General features: G+C 44.5%; 1 protein-coding gene across 3 annotated transcripts in view; it reads right to left on the bottom strand.

Moving 5' to 3' along the window:
- add3a (adducin 3 (gamma) a) overlaps positions 1 to 16,043 on the bottom strand; it is a 66,100-nt gene that overhangs the window by 19,778 nt on the left and 30,279 nt on the right. For all 3 annotated transcript variants that reach the window (XM_041964246.1, XM_041964238.1, XM_041964253.1), the window contains exons 2-5: positions 13,010 to 13,254; positions 2,491 to 2,629; positions 1,643 to 1,794; positions 1,481 to 1,561 (exon numbers count right to left, since the gene is read on the bottom strand). In XM_041964246.1, the coding sequence (XP_041820180.1) occupies positions 1,481 to 1,561; positions 1,643 to 1,794; positions 2,491 to 2,629; positions 13,010 to 13,204 (567 nt within the window). In that variant the 5' untranslated portion in view covers positions 13,205 to 13,254. The remainder of the gene's footprint in view (positions 1 to 1,480; positions 1,562 to 1,642; positions 1,795 to 2,490; positions 2,630 to 13,009; positions 13,255 to 16,043) is intronic.

Below are 16,043 nucleotides of genomic sequence, written 5' to 3'. Positions count from 1 at the left end.
TTGAAGATAAAGTAGGAGAGAATTACGATAAAGCATAGAGAACAGAAAAAGACGATATGATTCAAGTGTAGAGTGACTTTTATGTAAACTTGCAATGTCACAAAACTTGTGTGTGTGTGTTATGACGGCTTAGTTTGGTGCAAATAAATATTCTTCTTTAATATCAAACAAACCACATCCACCATAGCATGTAAGAATTTATTACTATTGGGCAAGTTGATATATTTCTTAGTGTCGGTTCATGTTTTCCATATGTGAGATTTTATAGATGCACAATAAACGACAAAATCTATATATGGCAATACTGTAAAGCACAGGGCCACACAAACTTGACTGAGGTTTTAATATGGAGACAAAGTTTTACAAAACTCATATGTTGTGGTTGACACACAAAAACGTATTTTTAAAGGAAATATTAACATTAAAGGATTTTTTATAGATCTAAACTGAAGCGTCCACCCGGTGGATCGCGCCAAGCACACGTCATTATCTTATTCAGGCTATTCAGTTTGTCTATAAAACAATTTAGGCCATAAATTCTGTTAATATGACAAATTGGGTTGTTATATCTTGTTTTTAATGCTGAGAGAAGCTTTTTTTTCTCTTTCAACTTGATATATTGGAATGTGCAGAAATAGACACTTGGCTGGAGACCAGAGGGAGAGAAAGAGGAAAACAGAGACACAGAAAATCGGATGGAAATAGAAACTGAATTAGAGGGAGTTAAAAAGGAAACAGGGCTGCCAACAGATTATTACGCTCATCTATTGACACGACATGCCCAGCGCCGTGACGACATGTTCACTCTTTGAACCGAAACTAGACGGACAAACGACCGCAACCACAATATTTGCTGACTTGATGCAGGGAGGCAGCAGACTGAGAGAAGGGACGCTCCGGTCAGACTCGTGTCAATATGAACAGAGAACATGACAAACAGAGAGAGAGAGAAAAGGAGGCACGTTGGCTTTTGAAGCGCTCAAAAACACTGACATGAAATCCATCTTCTATATTTCCTCTTCATACAATTCGAGGAAGAAAACTGAAGGAAGTAAGTGGCTGATGAAGCAAAGTGGAAAAGCATTAGCCCTGTCTAGTGAAGGACAAAACCATGATATTCAGAGGACAAATGCACACAGACAAGGACGGCGACACAGACATTTACAGCCTCATTTGTTTCACTCTAACCAAGGGCTTGCTTAAGTCAGAGTTAAGCTTTAAAATGCATTTCTAAATAGTCTCTTTGTTGTGTGTTTCTTGCTTTCAATTCCAAATCTACACAAACCTTTAAACTAAATAGAACTGCCAATCTTATTTAAAGACAGAAATTCATCCCCAACTCAGAATATTTCACTTGTTATAATCACCTTTAAATTAAATGGAAAATCTGATTTTTGTCCAGTTAAAGGAGATTTTTGCAGCTGGGTGTGTAACTCAATATCTCTGTCGGGAACAGTCCGCGGCTTCTCGGGTGTCTTACCAGGTTTGATGCAGATGCCTCAGCGAATGACAGTCCTCTGGGGATGATAAGGATGTGGTCTTGCTCCTTACTGACTCGACCCTAAGACGAGGAAAAGGTCAAGTAAATCTAGTGCGCAGTACCGTAAAAAAACAGGCCACGCTCTTGGCTGCAGCATCTTACTGTGATGTAGGAGTTGGCGAAGTGGGCCCAGCTGAACAGGTCCACCAGTCTGTAGAGGCTGGCCAGTTTGCAGCGCGTCAGCTTCTCGCCTTTCACCATCGTGGTGGATTCCACTCCGTACATGTCGTTGATGGGAGTGACCATCCCCAGACCTGAACAATGGTATGATCAGCGTTAAATCAAAAATACATGAAAGAGAGCGCTGCTTGCAGAGTGGTTGCAGATCAAGTTGTGTTAAAATTTGTGGTTTGCATCCAAATCTACAGGAACAAACTCAATTCAGGCGTGTCTTATAGGACATTCACGATACACTGTTATCCTCTCCTCCTAACAGTTGCAATGACACAATCCAACATCTGTATTTCTATCTGACACATCTGGCTCCACGAGTCCTAACTTCCACACTGAGGTGATGTAAACAACACTGCAACCCTCAATACTTCGCTCACTGCCGACGCCTACTTAGACTCACTCATTACGGGTATATTTTAGGGAAACGCTAAACTGAACTGCTATAGCGCCTTTGACGTGTAATTCAGCATTAGTTGTGCATTCCAGCACCGTGATTGGAAGCAGACTTCACATATGGACTCCTGGACAGAACTCACAAAGGATCAAAACCCAGAGAAATATGCGCAGCTCTTCCGGAGTCTGGGGCTGGGTCGTCTCGGGGTATTTATGCCCCTAAGCGCACAAACCTCATGTTTGAGTATGGATCCCCTCTCTTCACATGCCGAGCTTTGTTTTTCAGTTCAAAGCGGCTGCACCCTGGGCAAGGGTGGCATGTTGTGCTGAATGTTACTGTCTGGTTGCCCGGGGTAACGGGCCACTGCGCTGTGAGCACTCACTGAGGGGGGAGGTGCTGAAGCCGGCCACTGAGCTGGCCATGAAGAAGTCAGCGATCTGTCTGAGGGCCAACAGGCCAGTGGGGTTGTTCCCCTTCCGCTGCTGCTCCTGGATCAGACTCTCCAACTCCTCCTTGAAGGCCTGGAAGAGAGGAGAAGAGAAGAGGAGAGAGAAGGAGTTGAGAGGGGAAATAACATGACACTGAGAAGATGCCATGTGTCAAAAACGGGAAACTGAACCCTCAAATTTCCCTAAATGCAATATCCAATGTCTGTATGCAATGCTAAACGGATATGACACCACTGACAGGCAACCAAATGAAATTGTCTGGGTTTAAACATTTTTGGAAACATTTTGAATAATGTAAGTATGAAATTCAACAAGATATATAACATACAGTTGGTCTAGTCATTTTAATGCAGTAATGTTACATATTTTGCCTTTAAAGAGTCATGAGATTGAATGAAGCGCTATGCAGCGTAAATAGCAAAAAAAAATAATTTATCATACTTTGAAGGCATTTTTAAAGTGAAATTAAATTAGTTTTTTCAGGCACATCAACTTACTTTAACTGTAATGGTATTTTGGAAAAAAAAGAGAAAAGATAGGGAGAGATGATGGCGAGACATATTAGAGTAAAGGGGAGGAGAGAGCGCCGGGGATTAGCGGTGACAGAAGGATGAAAGAGTAAAAATGTGGGAACATTAAGGTAGACAGGAAGAGCGGGAATAAAGAGAGGAAGAACGAGGGAGACGAGTTAATCACAGATTAGACAGGCTCCTCGGGTGTCAATGTGAATCGTCCTCAAAGCGCTCTATGAAGCTGGATAACGATAGGCTGGCTATGCAACACGCTGAGTCAGGATTGGCTGTTTGGCTAGCTCGCGGCCTGCGCTGTGATTGGCTGCTTGGTGTGGCTGGGAGAGAGAAAGAGAGAGAGAATGTGTGTGTGGCTAATCCTCATGTCCAGACTATAGTCATCTGCTGAACCCAAAGACACAATACAGTATATGCAAACCTGCTCTTATGCAAGACACACACACACACAGCTGGCCGTGTTACATCATATAAAGTACTGTATGGTTTTATCTTTTTAGTTTCCTTCAAAGTAAATGTTCCTCATCATGCAGCAGCTCATAAATAAAATGTTCAACAAAGAAACACAAGATTTCTCAGACTGACGATCACGACAGAAAGTGTCAGGGACTGTTTGAACGTGTTGATGGAGGGTTTGCAACTATTGCAGACATGTGATATCGTTTAAACTGCGGCTGCAGAGGGGAGCAGCGGGTAATACGATACGTATAGGTGCTCATAATCTTAATAAGGTTGTTAACCTCTCAGGAGGCACAGTCACCTTTCCCTGCTGGCTTATGCAATTAGAGCTGTGACCAACACAGACGATGTTATTTTCCACGTCATGATTTGCCATCCGCTTGTTTTTAAGTTTGTCTTCAGTCAGTTTTAACACACGATCGCTTCCGTTTGGCGAGAGAGTGCGCTGACGAAGCAGCGTCAAGCAGAAGCACTGTTCTCATGTTTGCCTTCAGTTTTCTGGACTTTGTGCTCTGATTTATGCAAACATGCACTTTTATCCTCTCCTCAGTTCACAGTCAGAAATTGGTATCTTTTGCACAGCTGTAATAATAACCTCAAAATATATAAAAGCAAATGGAAACTCAAACAAAGTCCTCAAATCTCTAAAAGCGGATTCATCAAAACCCTGATGTGTAGTGTGGATCTACTGCAGGGACGTGCAGTTCATGTCCGCCTCTCCTTCAGGGATATGGTATCATTTGAGGAGACGTGCACACTACTGCCTGTTTCGGTCCCAAGTGTTTCCCCCCATTGGATCTGGTCTTGACTCTAAATGGACTTCACCTCGTCATAGAGTTAGCAGCCTGTGAGTCCACTTTAACTTCCTGCTGGAAATTTAAAACCACTGATGGAAATCTGTGGCAGAATCAGCGCAGTCTGAGCGTGAAAATAGGCCATGATGCTGTTTCCATGCGATGACTCCTCTGGCAGGCCAACGTTCAGCACATCCAATATTCATGCCTTTATTTCATCTCAGTGCTTCTTCACCAGTCAACACATTCCAGACAGAGCACAAAAACATCTCTGACACTTAACTTCCCCTCGTCTCTGCCCCCCCCACATCCAATCAAGTCACCACATGGGATGGTCCATTAGTGTTGTGCGAACAGAGTCTGGGCCTTGGGTTTTATGCCCATGTGGGGCTGTTTTGTTAAAAGTGGAGCAGCCCCCGTCCCCCTCCCGTGTCAGGACGCATAGAGTCCCGGAGCACCGCTGGTCCTGAACCCGAGCCAGACATTCCTCCCTCCCTGGTGGCAAGGTTGCTGTGGCAACCAGCATGTTGCGGATATCTGACAGTGGTGGGTTTTTGGTTTTCAGTTGTAGCTGTTGTTCTGGGTGTTTCTGTTTCAATGACTGTTGTGCCATCTTTGACCCTCGGGCAGATTCTGCCATCCTGACTTGACTAGAAAGGCTCCTCATTCATTTCATGTTTCTGGTCATCTGATGGATGTGAGTCCAAAACCTTATCTCCTTTTAGCTCTGTTTTGGTCTCTACCTGCTCCACTGTGTTCACCAGCTAGTCGCTCACAGTATATTGTACTTTAAGAGCTTTTTGCTGAAAGCTGCTGTGGCTGAAAATAACACAATGCAAGAAGTAAGAGTGAGCAGAAACAATTAAAGACAAGAGCAAAAGAGAGAAAGAAATCATTAAAAGATGCTTAGAACCAGGGTTGGAAATTAGCACCTGACACCTGCCAAATGCGACGTGAAGTGAACTTGTGAAATAAAGTAGTCTGTTGCTTGACTATGATTGATTTAGTTCTTTTATCTTTTAACATGCAGTTTCACCTGCTGCTAAAATCAAGAAAGCGGCTGGTAGATTTTGCCACAGTGGCAGCTGGCCAAAAAAATATCTGGAGTTCCTCCATGACACATAAAAGTCGTCATCTGATCCATTGTTAATACAAAAATACCCATCAAAATAGCTTTAGAGTCACAAATTGTTTGCTGCAATTTATGACACAGAATCAGAATAATCTTTGTTTTCAAAAGACTGTCCTGTCAATTTCAGATGAAGTTTCAGCACATCAGACGTGCAGTGTTTTTGGAATGCAACCTATTAGAAAACACATGAGCACAACACACGCAAAATGTGTGTGTGTGTTCTCAAGAAGATTATGACAGCAGGGATTTGATTCCCATCATCTAAACAGACTAATCCTGGGGCCTAATGTGGATCCTATCATTAATATTTCAGTACAACCCCCACATCTGCATCAATAAAAATAACCACGCATCAAGTGTGTTTTTTTAGCTGCTGTGGCGTGACTGCTCAACTCTGATTAACACTTCAACCCAAAGGCAGGAAGTGGAGCGAAACTTCAGAGCGACGCCACATTACATCACTGCAGTTACGGCACATTCACCTCTGGAGAGAGAAATAACACAAACATCCATCCTCCGTCCTGCCAGATTAAAATCACTGACAGGCGAGCAGGCCGAGCAGGTCTCTCCGCTTACTGCAGGAAAAAATGTTATCCAATCAGAGCAATGAAAAAGTGTTTCCGTGACTGCTCCAAAATGGCAAACGCTAATCTTTCAAAATGGAACTGTTGCAGTCTTGAGCGTATTAAGGTGATGTGCGGGTTGGAGCTCGGCCAGCTCTTCAGCGGAGGAGCCTCAGATTGGGTCGTTCGAGGCATTAAAGAAAATGTTGCAGACATTCTCTGTCGTAGAGGTGAGCGTTTATTGGCTGTTGCTGATAACTAGTTCCTTGTTTTCTTTCACGTGTCAGTCTGAAGAACATTACATCAGGGCTGCTTCCTGAAAAGAGTACTTCATCAGATTTTACTAGTTAAAAATACATTTTCACGTGCAAACGTTGGATCATTTGGGTCACACTCACAGAGACAATAGAAACTTTTCTTCGATTTCTCACTATAAAAGGAGCTTCCGAGAGCTTGCGTCACATAACTTCCAGAGAAGTTTCCTTTTGTTGTGATCCCCTTGCCTCAGCTTCGGTTATTGTTCCAGATACAGGTGACACTTAAACTGTCGTGCGTCATCCTGTGGGAAAGGAAGACGGGGCTTTTTACGATTTTGTTGCAAGCAAAGCTGATGATCCTGCAAGTGTGTGTCGCTCCTGATGGTTTCGGCATTACCTCACACACGCTCGTGTCCTCATGTGAAATGAGACAATTATGGTATTATCTGACTCACTACAGCAGAGTTTAATTAAGTGCATTTAGAAAAATCTGGTTATTGTTTAGCGACCAGGGCTTAAAAACAACAGACAGGAGCAGCTTGTCGTGAACAGAGATGAAACTAGGCTTTTCTCAGCTGAATATCAAATGTCACCCTGTGTTTTGGGGTCATTTCCTGTAGCAGGTTAAGATTACGTTCTCACTCCGACAACACTGCATCACAGTTCATCTGGAAGAACACAGTGACCTGCATTTTCAGGTGTCTTGGTGATGACATCCAAGATCAAATTACATTAATCTCAACTGGCCAAACCTATTTTGGCATGAAAAGACTCTTACTTACGTACGTGCAACGACAGACACACACACGATCCTAAAGCTTGTAGTAACACACGTGTGATGTGTGAGGTGAGTAATTTCAGCCACAGCCTCCCCAGTTATGTCAGCACAACGCTGTTCTTTCAAGCCACCAACGTGACAGTGTTACAAAGCAGGAGAGTGCCTGCCTGCAATCTCGCCAATGCTACTGATCGCCCCCATCTCACCTCAGACTGCGCGTCAGTGAAATTGGTCCCTAAATGTGGCTGCAGCGTCTCCCTGCATAAACTCTCTGCTCTCTTTCTTGAGGGATGAACTTGTTCACCCCGACAGAAAGTGCGGGAAAATCAGAGCGCAGGAGATCATTTACACCGATGACATTCTTAAAAGTGACGATAAAGTGTGTCAGTGTTTGCAGATGACCTGTATTATGTGTGTACCTGAGTTGCTTTGTTGAAACAGAGTAAAAATTCTACACCAGAGTCAAAAGCTGACTGTGATGTGACTGAATGAATGTAGCTGATAAATGACATTGAGCAGGAAACTACTGCACTGACATGGATCGGGCCTATTGAATCTTTGCAGATACATTCATGCATCAGTTTAGCAAAGAAAAAAATCTCTACATTCATTTTGCTTGGTGACTAACAGCGTAAAGCGAACACACTGAGCACAGGAGGATTCTTGTCACTTTTGGCCTATCCTTTTGAGGCTGCACGAGCTAAAGTGTAGTATGTTACCCTCTAATCCTAACGGCAGTGCTCGACTGCTGGAGGCTCAGCACCCACGACATGTCGTGAAATGCCAAACTGAAACGCAGCTGCCGAGACGTGGTTGTGAGGGGAAAGACGGCGGTTTTCAAAAAGAGCCTCTAAAGTTGGTTCAGCCACTAATGTTCTATCAAATGAGACCTTCAGGACTTTAAAAAGAAACAGGGAAACATCATACAGAGCAGCCGTGACATTTGCCTCACGCAAGGGGGTTCTCAGCAGAACCCGCCACAGCACCATAAATTATCCACTTGTGTTTTCTGGCGGGGGGGGGTGATGTGCACTTCCTCTGAAAACCACAGGACTTGTGCAAATGAGGCTGAGTAAATTGACCACTTGGCATCACTAAATCATTTCTGTGGATGATGAACAAACTGAGCCACAAGATGCGAGAGACAGGAGAGGAAACGCTAATAGCAGGGGAAAAGGCAAGATGAGCAGAGACGCCGAAAATAGAAGCAGCATGTGGAAAGACGACTCAAATTCAATTTCATCTGATTTAATTTCAAGCTTCTGAGGGCTTTTGACCTTTTGACTTGTTGGGTTGCAAATAAAGTCACAGCAACCTCGTTCCAAGCAGCTATAGAGAAACACAAAGAGAGGCTTAACCGCATTTTATCATGATTTATCATCCATGACATCATGAGACTTGGACTTGCAGCCAAAATCTGTATCCAAGCTCCTTCTGGCGTATGAAAAGCAACAGAAAACCACCTCAGTGTGCCTCCCAAACCACCTCAAGGCAAATTTCTATCGTTGCATGTCATACAAGACGCGCTTTGTGTTAACCGACATTTCCACCGCAAGCCTTCTGAAAAATCCATCACTTCCTCCTCTTTCTTGCCTCCTCATATGACTTTAAATAATCAAATAAATCAAGTAAATGACACACACACATACACACTAACCAGAAGTTCAGTAAGGAAAACATATTTCTCTGTTGCTAATCTTAAAATAACTACAAATTACATTTCTCTAAGTTTTTTTAAATGTATTCACTGCATCAAAAATCTTTTGTTCTAATTTCCATAGAGGAGATGAAAACACTGCCAGCATTCAAGTTAAAAATGCGATCAGTGCTCAGCCTGAGTCCCTGCAAGTGTCCACACAGGCTGGTGGGACGAGACGGTAAAAAAGGGTCTGAAAGGGTTCAAGGTTCGGCTGTCGCCTCTGACTTCTAAAGGTAAACACTGCTGCATGAATGAAGTGGGTGGATAAGTCAGCTGAGTTGATCTAGTCCCGCCTGGTCTATATTGGTCCAACTTTAAATACAACCTGCCATCTGAGCCCTGGAAACATGTAATCTGGAGCCGCCACTAGTCCCATAACACTGGAATGAAAACAAACAGAGAGAGAGAGAGAGCGAGAGAGAGAGAATGAGGGATGAAGAGAGAGAGAGAGAGGGGGGAGAGAGAGGCGGCACATGTGTGGACACCCAGCTGGTGACACACTTGTTGTTGCTGGAGCTGAACATGAGATACAGAGAGAGCAATTGGCTGAGAAGGATGGAGAAAGAAATGGAGATAATAGAAGACAGAGAGAGAGAGAGATGGGGGGCAGGCACACATGTGCATGTCCAGCTGGTGACACACACTTGTTATTGTTGTTGTTGAATATGAGTAAACCTGTGCTCAGGGGCCAACTGTCCTCATGTAAAGGCTGGAAACAGTCTGCGGCCTGCAGGGAGCCACCTGTTACTGCTGGCTGAGAGCTGGTTGGCTCACGTTCAAAACCACATCAAGTGGGAATAATATACATAACACTGCACGACCGCAAGTGTAACACAGCAGTGGGCAACCTAAAATGTCCAGCTGGTGAAATTACTGGTGATAGCTTGTCAAAACATGCAAAGGTATTTAGCATAACGGTATACATTCTGTAAACCAGTGAAGGAACAGCATTAATTGGTACAATATGGATAAATCATCATCATATACGGTTGTTATGGTGTATGTGTTCACAGCTGCCTTGTTAGTCAACATTAACATTCATTTGGAGCCGTGTTTCTGGCAACCTGATGAATGCAAATCCAATACTCTTACCTCTTTTAGCTCTTATTTTGGTCTCCACCAACTCCTGAGAAAAATACCTGGCTTTAGCATCTAAATGCTCCGCTACGTTCACCAGCTACTCACTACAGCCGTCTGTCTGTTTGGTGCTGAGCAGGTAGCGTTCAGTCTATACATGGCGATCAGAGCGTTTTTGCTGAACAGCTGCCAAGTCGTTAGCTTGATGACAACAGTGAGAGTGAACCAGAACAGTAAAGTTAGGCCCAAACAATACTGCAATACTCTAGAGCTGATGGGAACTGCAGTGTCAAGTGATAATTCTCTGCGGGTTCACCTCTACAAGCCAAGTCTTTAACATTACACATAATCACTTGATTTACTCTTATTATATAGTAAAAAAAACATTGATTAGAGCAGCTAGAGCTTAATATTTGTCCCCTTATTAAAAAACATGATGTCAGTTTTATATATAGTAATTTACTCTGATATACACCATGAGTTTAGACTATGATTTTCAACCAAGAACTAGAGCATGGCTTAAAAGGGGCACTTGAATGCAACACAAAGACTAGAACCAATGATCAGCTGGTTGACAGTATGTGTTTTCTAGTGTAAGTCCCCAGAAATAACTAGTCAGTGGCTTGAGTTCTCAAACAGAAACATCAAGATATACTCAAAAAATCAAGGCTCAAAAGCCAGTCGGAAAGCTCTCTCACTGACGACCTCTGCCATTGATTCAACACGCTGTATAGCTGCTGATAAGGACACGCTAGAGCCAGCTGTGCCAGACACAAATACCAGTGATGGTCAGCCACAGACGCTCAGCGACGGCCCCGCCGTGCCCTGCAGCCGGCTCCTAGCAGGGCCCTTAAATATACTCACTCATTTGCTCACCCCTAACTGCACTTGCGGTACTCAATCACATACACACACACACACATTCACAGACATATGCTAGTATCAAGTGGAAGCCTGCATCAGCAGCATCATGCTGCTGCCCTCCCAGACATCTGGCACAAAACGCAGCCTGCCAAGAAAACCACACTGGGCATGTGCAGAATGCGGATCGCATTTAAAGCTTAAAATGAACGAGCCAGACCACGGCAGCTACTGCCCGACTTCAAGCGCGCGCACACACATTCAGGCTTACATTACTCTACGTGTGAGCAACATTCATTCATGACGCTCGTTGCCTGAGCAACATCTAACCATATCTTTTGCCTAGCTTTAACCTCACCAGACTCTGAAGCACTCAAAGTGTATGTCACTTCAAAACAAACGAGTGCAAAGGCCAGCGGACACAAACCTTCTCCAAATGTAAGACCACATTGTAAACAGTGAGGAGCACTTCAGTCAGAGAGCAGCCTTGAGTCAATAGTGCAGAGTCAATATTCTTAATACTGCGCAGGCTGAACCGAAAGGCAGAGGGCTTGTTGTAAAACCTCGGCACAAGGTGATGCAACTGTTCAAAGGGCACAATACAAACAGCGCGACAGGAGAGCACTGTGTGGTCTTTACATGAGCCCATGAGCTTTACTTACATGGCTAAATGAGCAGGCTGAGTGGGACTATTATCACCAGAGTTTCATGTTGAGTTCATGACAGCGATTCATTGCATTGAGGGTCAAAAAGGAAACAAACTGATCCATGAAGCATGACGAATATTCAACGAATGGAAGAAAACTATGGCGTATGTGTTGTTTCTCTGCGACCTCGTAGTTAGGTGTCGCTGTAGCTTGTGCTCCAGTTTACCCGCTCCCTGTGCTGATATAATCTTTGCACCGCAGTCTGATCTTTGCAGAGGCCGCAGCCAACTACAAACCTCTCGCTAGGATACAATATCCCAGAGTGTGTGCTGTCCCAAAAGGGGCTTAAATCTCTAACTGTACCTCCAGAACTACAGTTAATTTTGGCGAGTACAGCAACAGTAATTCTCCAGACCTCCAAGGAAAGAAAATCAAACCACAACATTATGCATGTTGGCTGAAATATGCCCTGCGCTCACAGAGTTGTTTACTTCAGCAGAACCTGACCCAGCATGGGAGCCTCTGGCCTGGAGGGCACTTGGAGGGCTCCAGCAATGGCTCTCTCTGAGCGAGGGTGTGGTAGCTGGTGGTTATATTAGGGTTTTAGCAAGCCGCTGACTGCTGTGATTCTGTGGCCAGTGTCACAACAGCAACACCAGCACAAACACAGAAGCACATGTGATGCACTCACTGCTGTAACGTCTTCAGAAATCACTTGATTGGGGAATAATAACTGACAGAAAGAGAAAATGGGAACTGGTTACACAAACTATTAGTCAGTGAGGTGAAAAGTTCTTTGCTTGCTGCAAGTTCTCCATTGGATCTTCTGCAATCTTGCTAACCGTCAATCAACCACTCAACCGTCAACTTCTTTTGCAAAAGATTTACTACTTTATGGTCCAGTCCTTCAATTCAACTGTTTGTCTTGCTCAAGGTCACGAGAGGCTGGAGTCTATTCCAGCATAGACTGAGGAACAGGTACCTTGGACAGGTCAACAGTCTATTACAGGGACAACAATTAAGACAGACAAACACATTTACTCTCATGATCACCCCTACAGGAAACTTCGAGTTGCCAGTTTAGGAATCCGGAGCACCTCAGAGAAAACCAGTCAGTGGATTAGAACCCAGGACCTTCATGCTGTGAGGTGACTCTGCTAATCACTGCTCTGCCATGCGGCAATTAACTTTCTCTTGCCACAAAGTTCAGCTTTGAGCTTGAGGGTGTCCTCTCTTTTCTGAGGGAGTCCTGTGCACCTGTGATCCACCACGATCAGTCTCACCTAACTTTCAGGACTCTCTAAGCTCAATGCAATGTATCACATAAATGAGGAAGCACCTTTCCCACCTGCTCCATTTAACATACAGGGCTGTGCACTACCTGCGTAGTAAATATGCATCTACAGCTGCACTCAACACCCTTTCTCATGTCTTTCACCACGTTTTGTGTAGCATCATGGTGGCTTTAGCTGACACCATTACACTGTCTTCTCCAAGACAGTTACCAAATGTCCGTTGTAGGTCTTGTTCTCCTCTAATGTTTCAGCAACTGCATGCATTACCCTAATATTGAAGCCTAAAACCACGACAGGCCAAGTCAGAGTATGAATGAATATTCCCTGGATAAGACATGTCCCCTTTTCCCTCCTTTGACTTACTGGGCTCTGTAAGATCTGTGTGACCCGCTTCTTCTGCTCCAGAACATTGAAGTCCTGCCGGAGGTCAGGTGACATGTTCCTGGCCCTGATGTACTCCGGATCGTTGACGTCGACCCGGTCAAAGTAGCGCTCCTTAGTCCCTCCACTGGGCGGGGGAGGGGTTGTCACCACCCCCTGATGGCTGTCCACACTCATGCCTGCTTCACCTCACTGGTTCGCTCTATGGCTGCCGCTCTGACTCTCACCTGAGAAGAAACGGGCAGAAGGGAGGACACGTTAGAAAGCTGTTAAATGTTAAAAATCATGCTGATGTTTTACAGGCCGAAAATCTGATTGTCTTTTAGGCGGTAAAATGCAACAGGAGTTTCATAATGTATTTTTATGAATGACGTGTCATTCTTTCAACAAGAGTAGTTCCTCAGCTGGGTATGTAAAAAGGAGTGTATTAATTTCAACACTAATGGAAAACATCTGACAGTTGCCAATCCAATTTACTGACAAATAACAAAATTAACTACCTCTCATTCATTCGCAGCGTGTGTTCGTCAAACAGGAAGAGCACAGCCCTGTTATTGGTGGTCTTAAAAAGAGGTCAAGCAACAAGCGCCTGCACTGTCCTGACGGCCGGCTTTTGTTCCACAAACACATTGTGTCACAACCGCACATAAGCACGAGTCAGGTCACGCTGACACACCACCCAATAAAGCGTTGGAGGAGGACAGGAGCAGGTTTGTTTGAACCTTCAGTTACTCCCTCTGTTCATTCTCAGGTCAGCTGGCATGACAACAAGCATTTTGCAGGATACGGGGATTGTTACAGTAAAAGCAACAAGTGTGACTGACCCCTCGATGCCTTGTTGTCCAGCCAAGGGACACAACCACCAAGGGCAAAGGAAATACATTTGAAAATACGGAAAAGTTTATTACTATATGGATGTGAAAGAGTTGACTTTGTTATGCAAGACTAATTTTAGAGGGTTAAAGCAAAATACAATCCAAGCTGGAAAACACAGATTTTCTTTTCACCTAAGCGCAGCAGTCTTCACATCAAATACTTAAAAAAGAGAAATTCCCAGGAGGAGACAGACAATAACACAAAAAACTGCATTTTCCAGAATCCCTTGCAACACCGTTGCTGTAGCAGCCAAAGATAAGCTGGTGGTGTATTAGGGAGAGGCGGAGCTTACGGGAGCTCCACCAGATGGTGTTTTGGCTTGAAGAGCAGAGGAAAGAGAGCGAGAGAGCAAGAGTTTAAGAAAGGCATCCCGCTGCTTTCCCTCTTCAAAAGCCCAGTGGTAATCTGACAGCAGGAGGATCAAAATTTAGGGGATCCTCTGCCAGAAGTGACTCCCCTTTAGCCTTTTCTGCTCTTAACGCCGTATGATGGGAAACAGGAGGTTAGAGAGGTGATTTGGTGTGCGCATGCTGCTAAGCTACTCACTCAGGTCAAATGGCACGTAAAAAGATGTTTGAGATTAGTGGGGTGACACACAGCTCGGTGTATGGAAGAGTCATACTCAGAGCAAACAAACAGCGAGATCCTTTCAAATAGATGAAGGTGCACCGTTGCACGTAGTGTTTTTAAAGGGGGGGGGGGGGGGGTTCTCTCATGACCACATGTCTTCACTTGTTCCCATGGAAGAAAACCACTGTGTTAAGAAGACCAAGAAAGCATGCAACAGCACACAACACTCCCTTTCCAAATGATTTCAAATGGCCTAAAAACATGGCTTCCCTATATACCTGATAACATTTATTTAACAGGTGGCACCTTTACCCCAATATCAGGGTTACCAATTCAAGTTACTATGGGGAAATTGACCCGGCAACCCTGTCACAACCTCTCTATGTGGATGATTGGACCGGTCACGGACATACAATTACAAGTTTAAGGAAAAGCAGGAAAAAGAGATCCCTGCGATTGAAAAAAAGCCCCCAAAATATCCATGTTATCTGTGAACAGGAACACAGGAAACCTCTCGCTCTCTACCTGATCCCACAGCTAAAACTCTGATTATACTGTGAAGATGAAGAAAAGCCGGCCAAAAAAAATCCTCTTTAATTGAAGTCATCTGGTCAGAGCGGAGTTATGCAACCTGATATTGAATTCATCCTCCTGCTCGCCCGCTCTGCTCTGCTTAGTGAGCAGCCCTGCACGGGACAGGCGGGGTCAAACTGAAAAATGACTGGTGGTGGGAGTAGCATGGCACTATACAAATTAAGGCAAAATCACCAACTTGTCAGTCCACTGCTTTTAAAGCTTTGAATTCCTTGACTTCACGCACTCATTCTTCTGTTATGCAAAGAGTGCAACATAAATAGTGTATAAGTAGTGTATACTATCAGCTACAAGGCTCTGAAACACATTTGGCACGTTGTGATTGACAGCAGAGGCTCGTGCCTGAAATTTGCTGAATGAGTGGAATTCAACACGGCCAAATGCAACAGCTGTATCCTCACCAAAGTGAAGTTACACACCCCCCTCCGAGCCCTAAACGCTGCCTGTCCCCTCCTTTTACCCACACATGCACACCAGCACACCATCCCATCCCTGCTCTGTCACAAGACACAAAACTCCAGCGGTCCCCAGCATGAGCTTCCACCCTCCCTCCCTCCGCCTCTGTCAATAGATCATTGTCCCCGTCCAGAACCCCCTCGGCCTGGTCTCATCCAGAGAGATCGACGGTTGGGAGTGTGAGGGGGGGTGAGCGGTGGTGGTGGCTTGCATGTGAGAGTTCGCACAATTAATCTCAGTAAGAATGAAATCTGATCCTTGCATCACAGCATCGATGTTTATAATTCAAATTTCATGCTCCGCGGCAGATGCTCTCTTGTGATTCGTTTATGCACTCCTTGAATTAAACTCATTCAAGCTTCATAACAAAGGCAGCAGTTTAGATTGAGCTCACTGACCGACCGAAAATTCGAGGCACAGTTGGCCTTTAACGATGTGGCACCGGAGGAGAGCGCTGTATTGTAATTGATTTAAGCTCCATTAATCTGTGGCAGATAGACGAGGCGGGCTGTGTTTGCTG

Source organism: Chelmon rostratus, chromosome 3 (assembly GCF_017976325.1).
Source record: "Chelmon rostratus isolate fCheRos1 chromosome 3, fCheRos1.pri, whole genome shotgun sequence".
Taxonomy (NCBI): domain Eukaryota; kingdom Metazoa; phylum Chordata; class Actinopteri; order Chaetodontiformes; family Chaetodontidae; genus Chelmon; species Chelmon rostratus.
The sequence above is the reverse complement of the archived record's forward strand: the minus strand, read 5'-3'. Positions and strand labels throughout refer to the sequence as shown.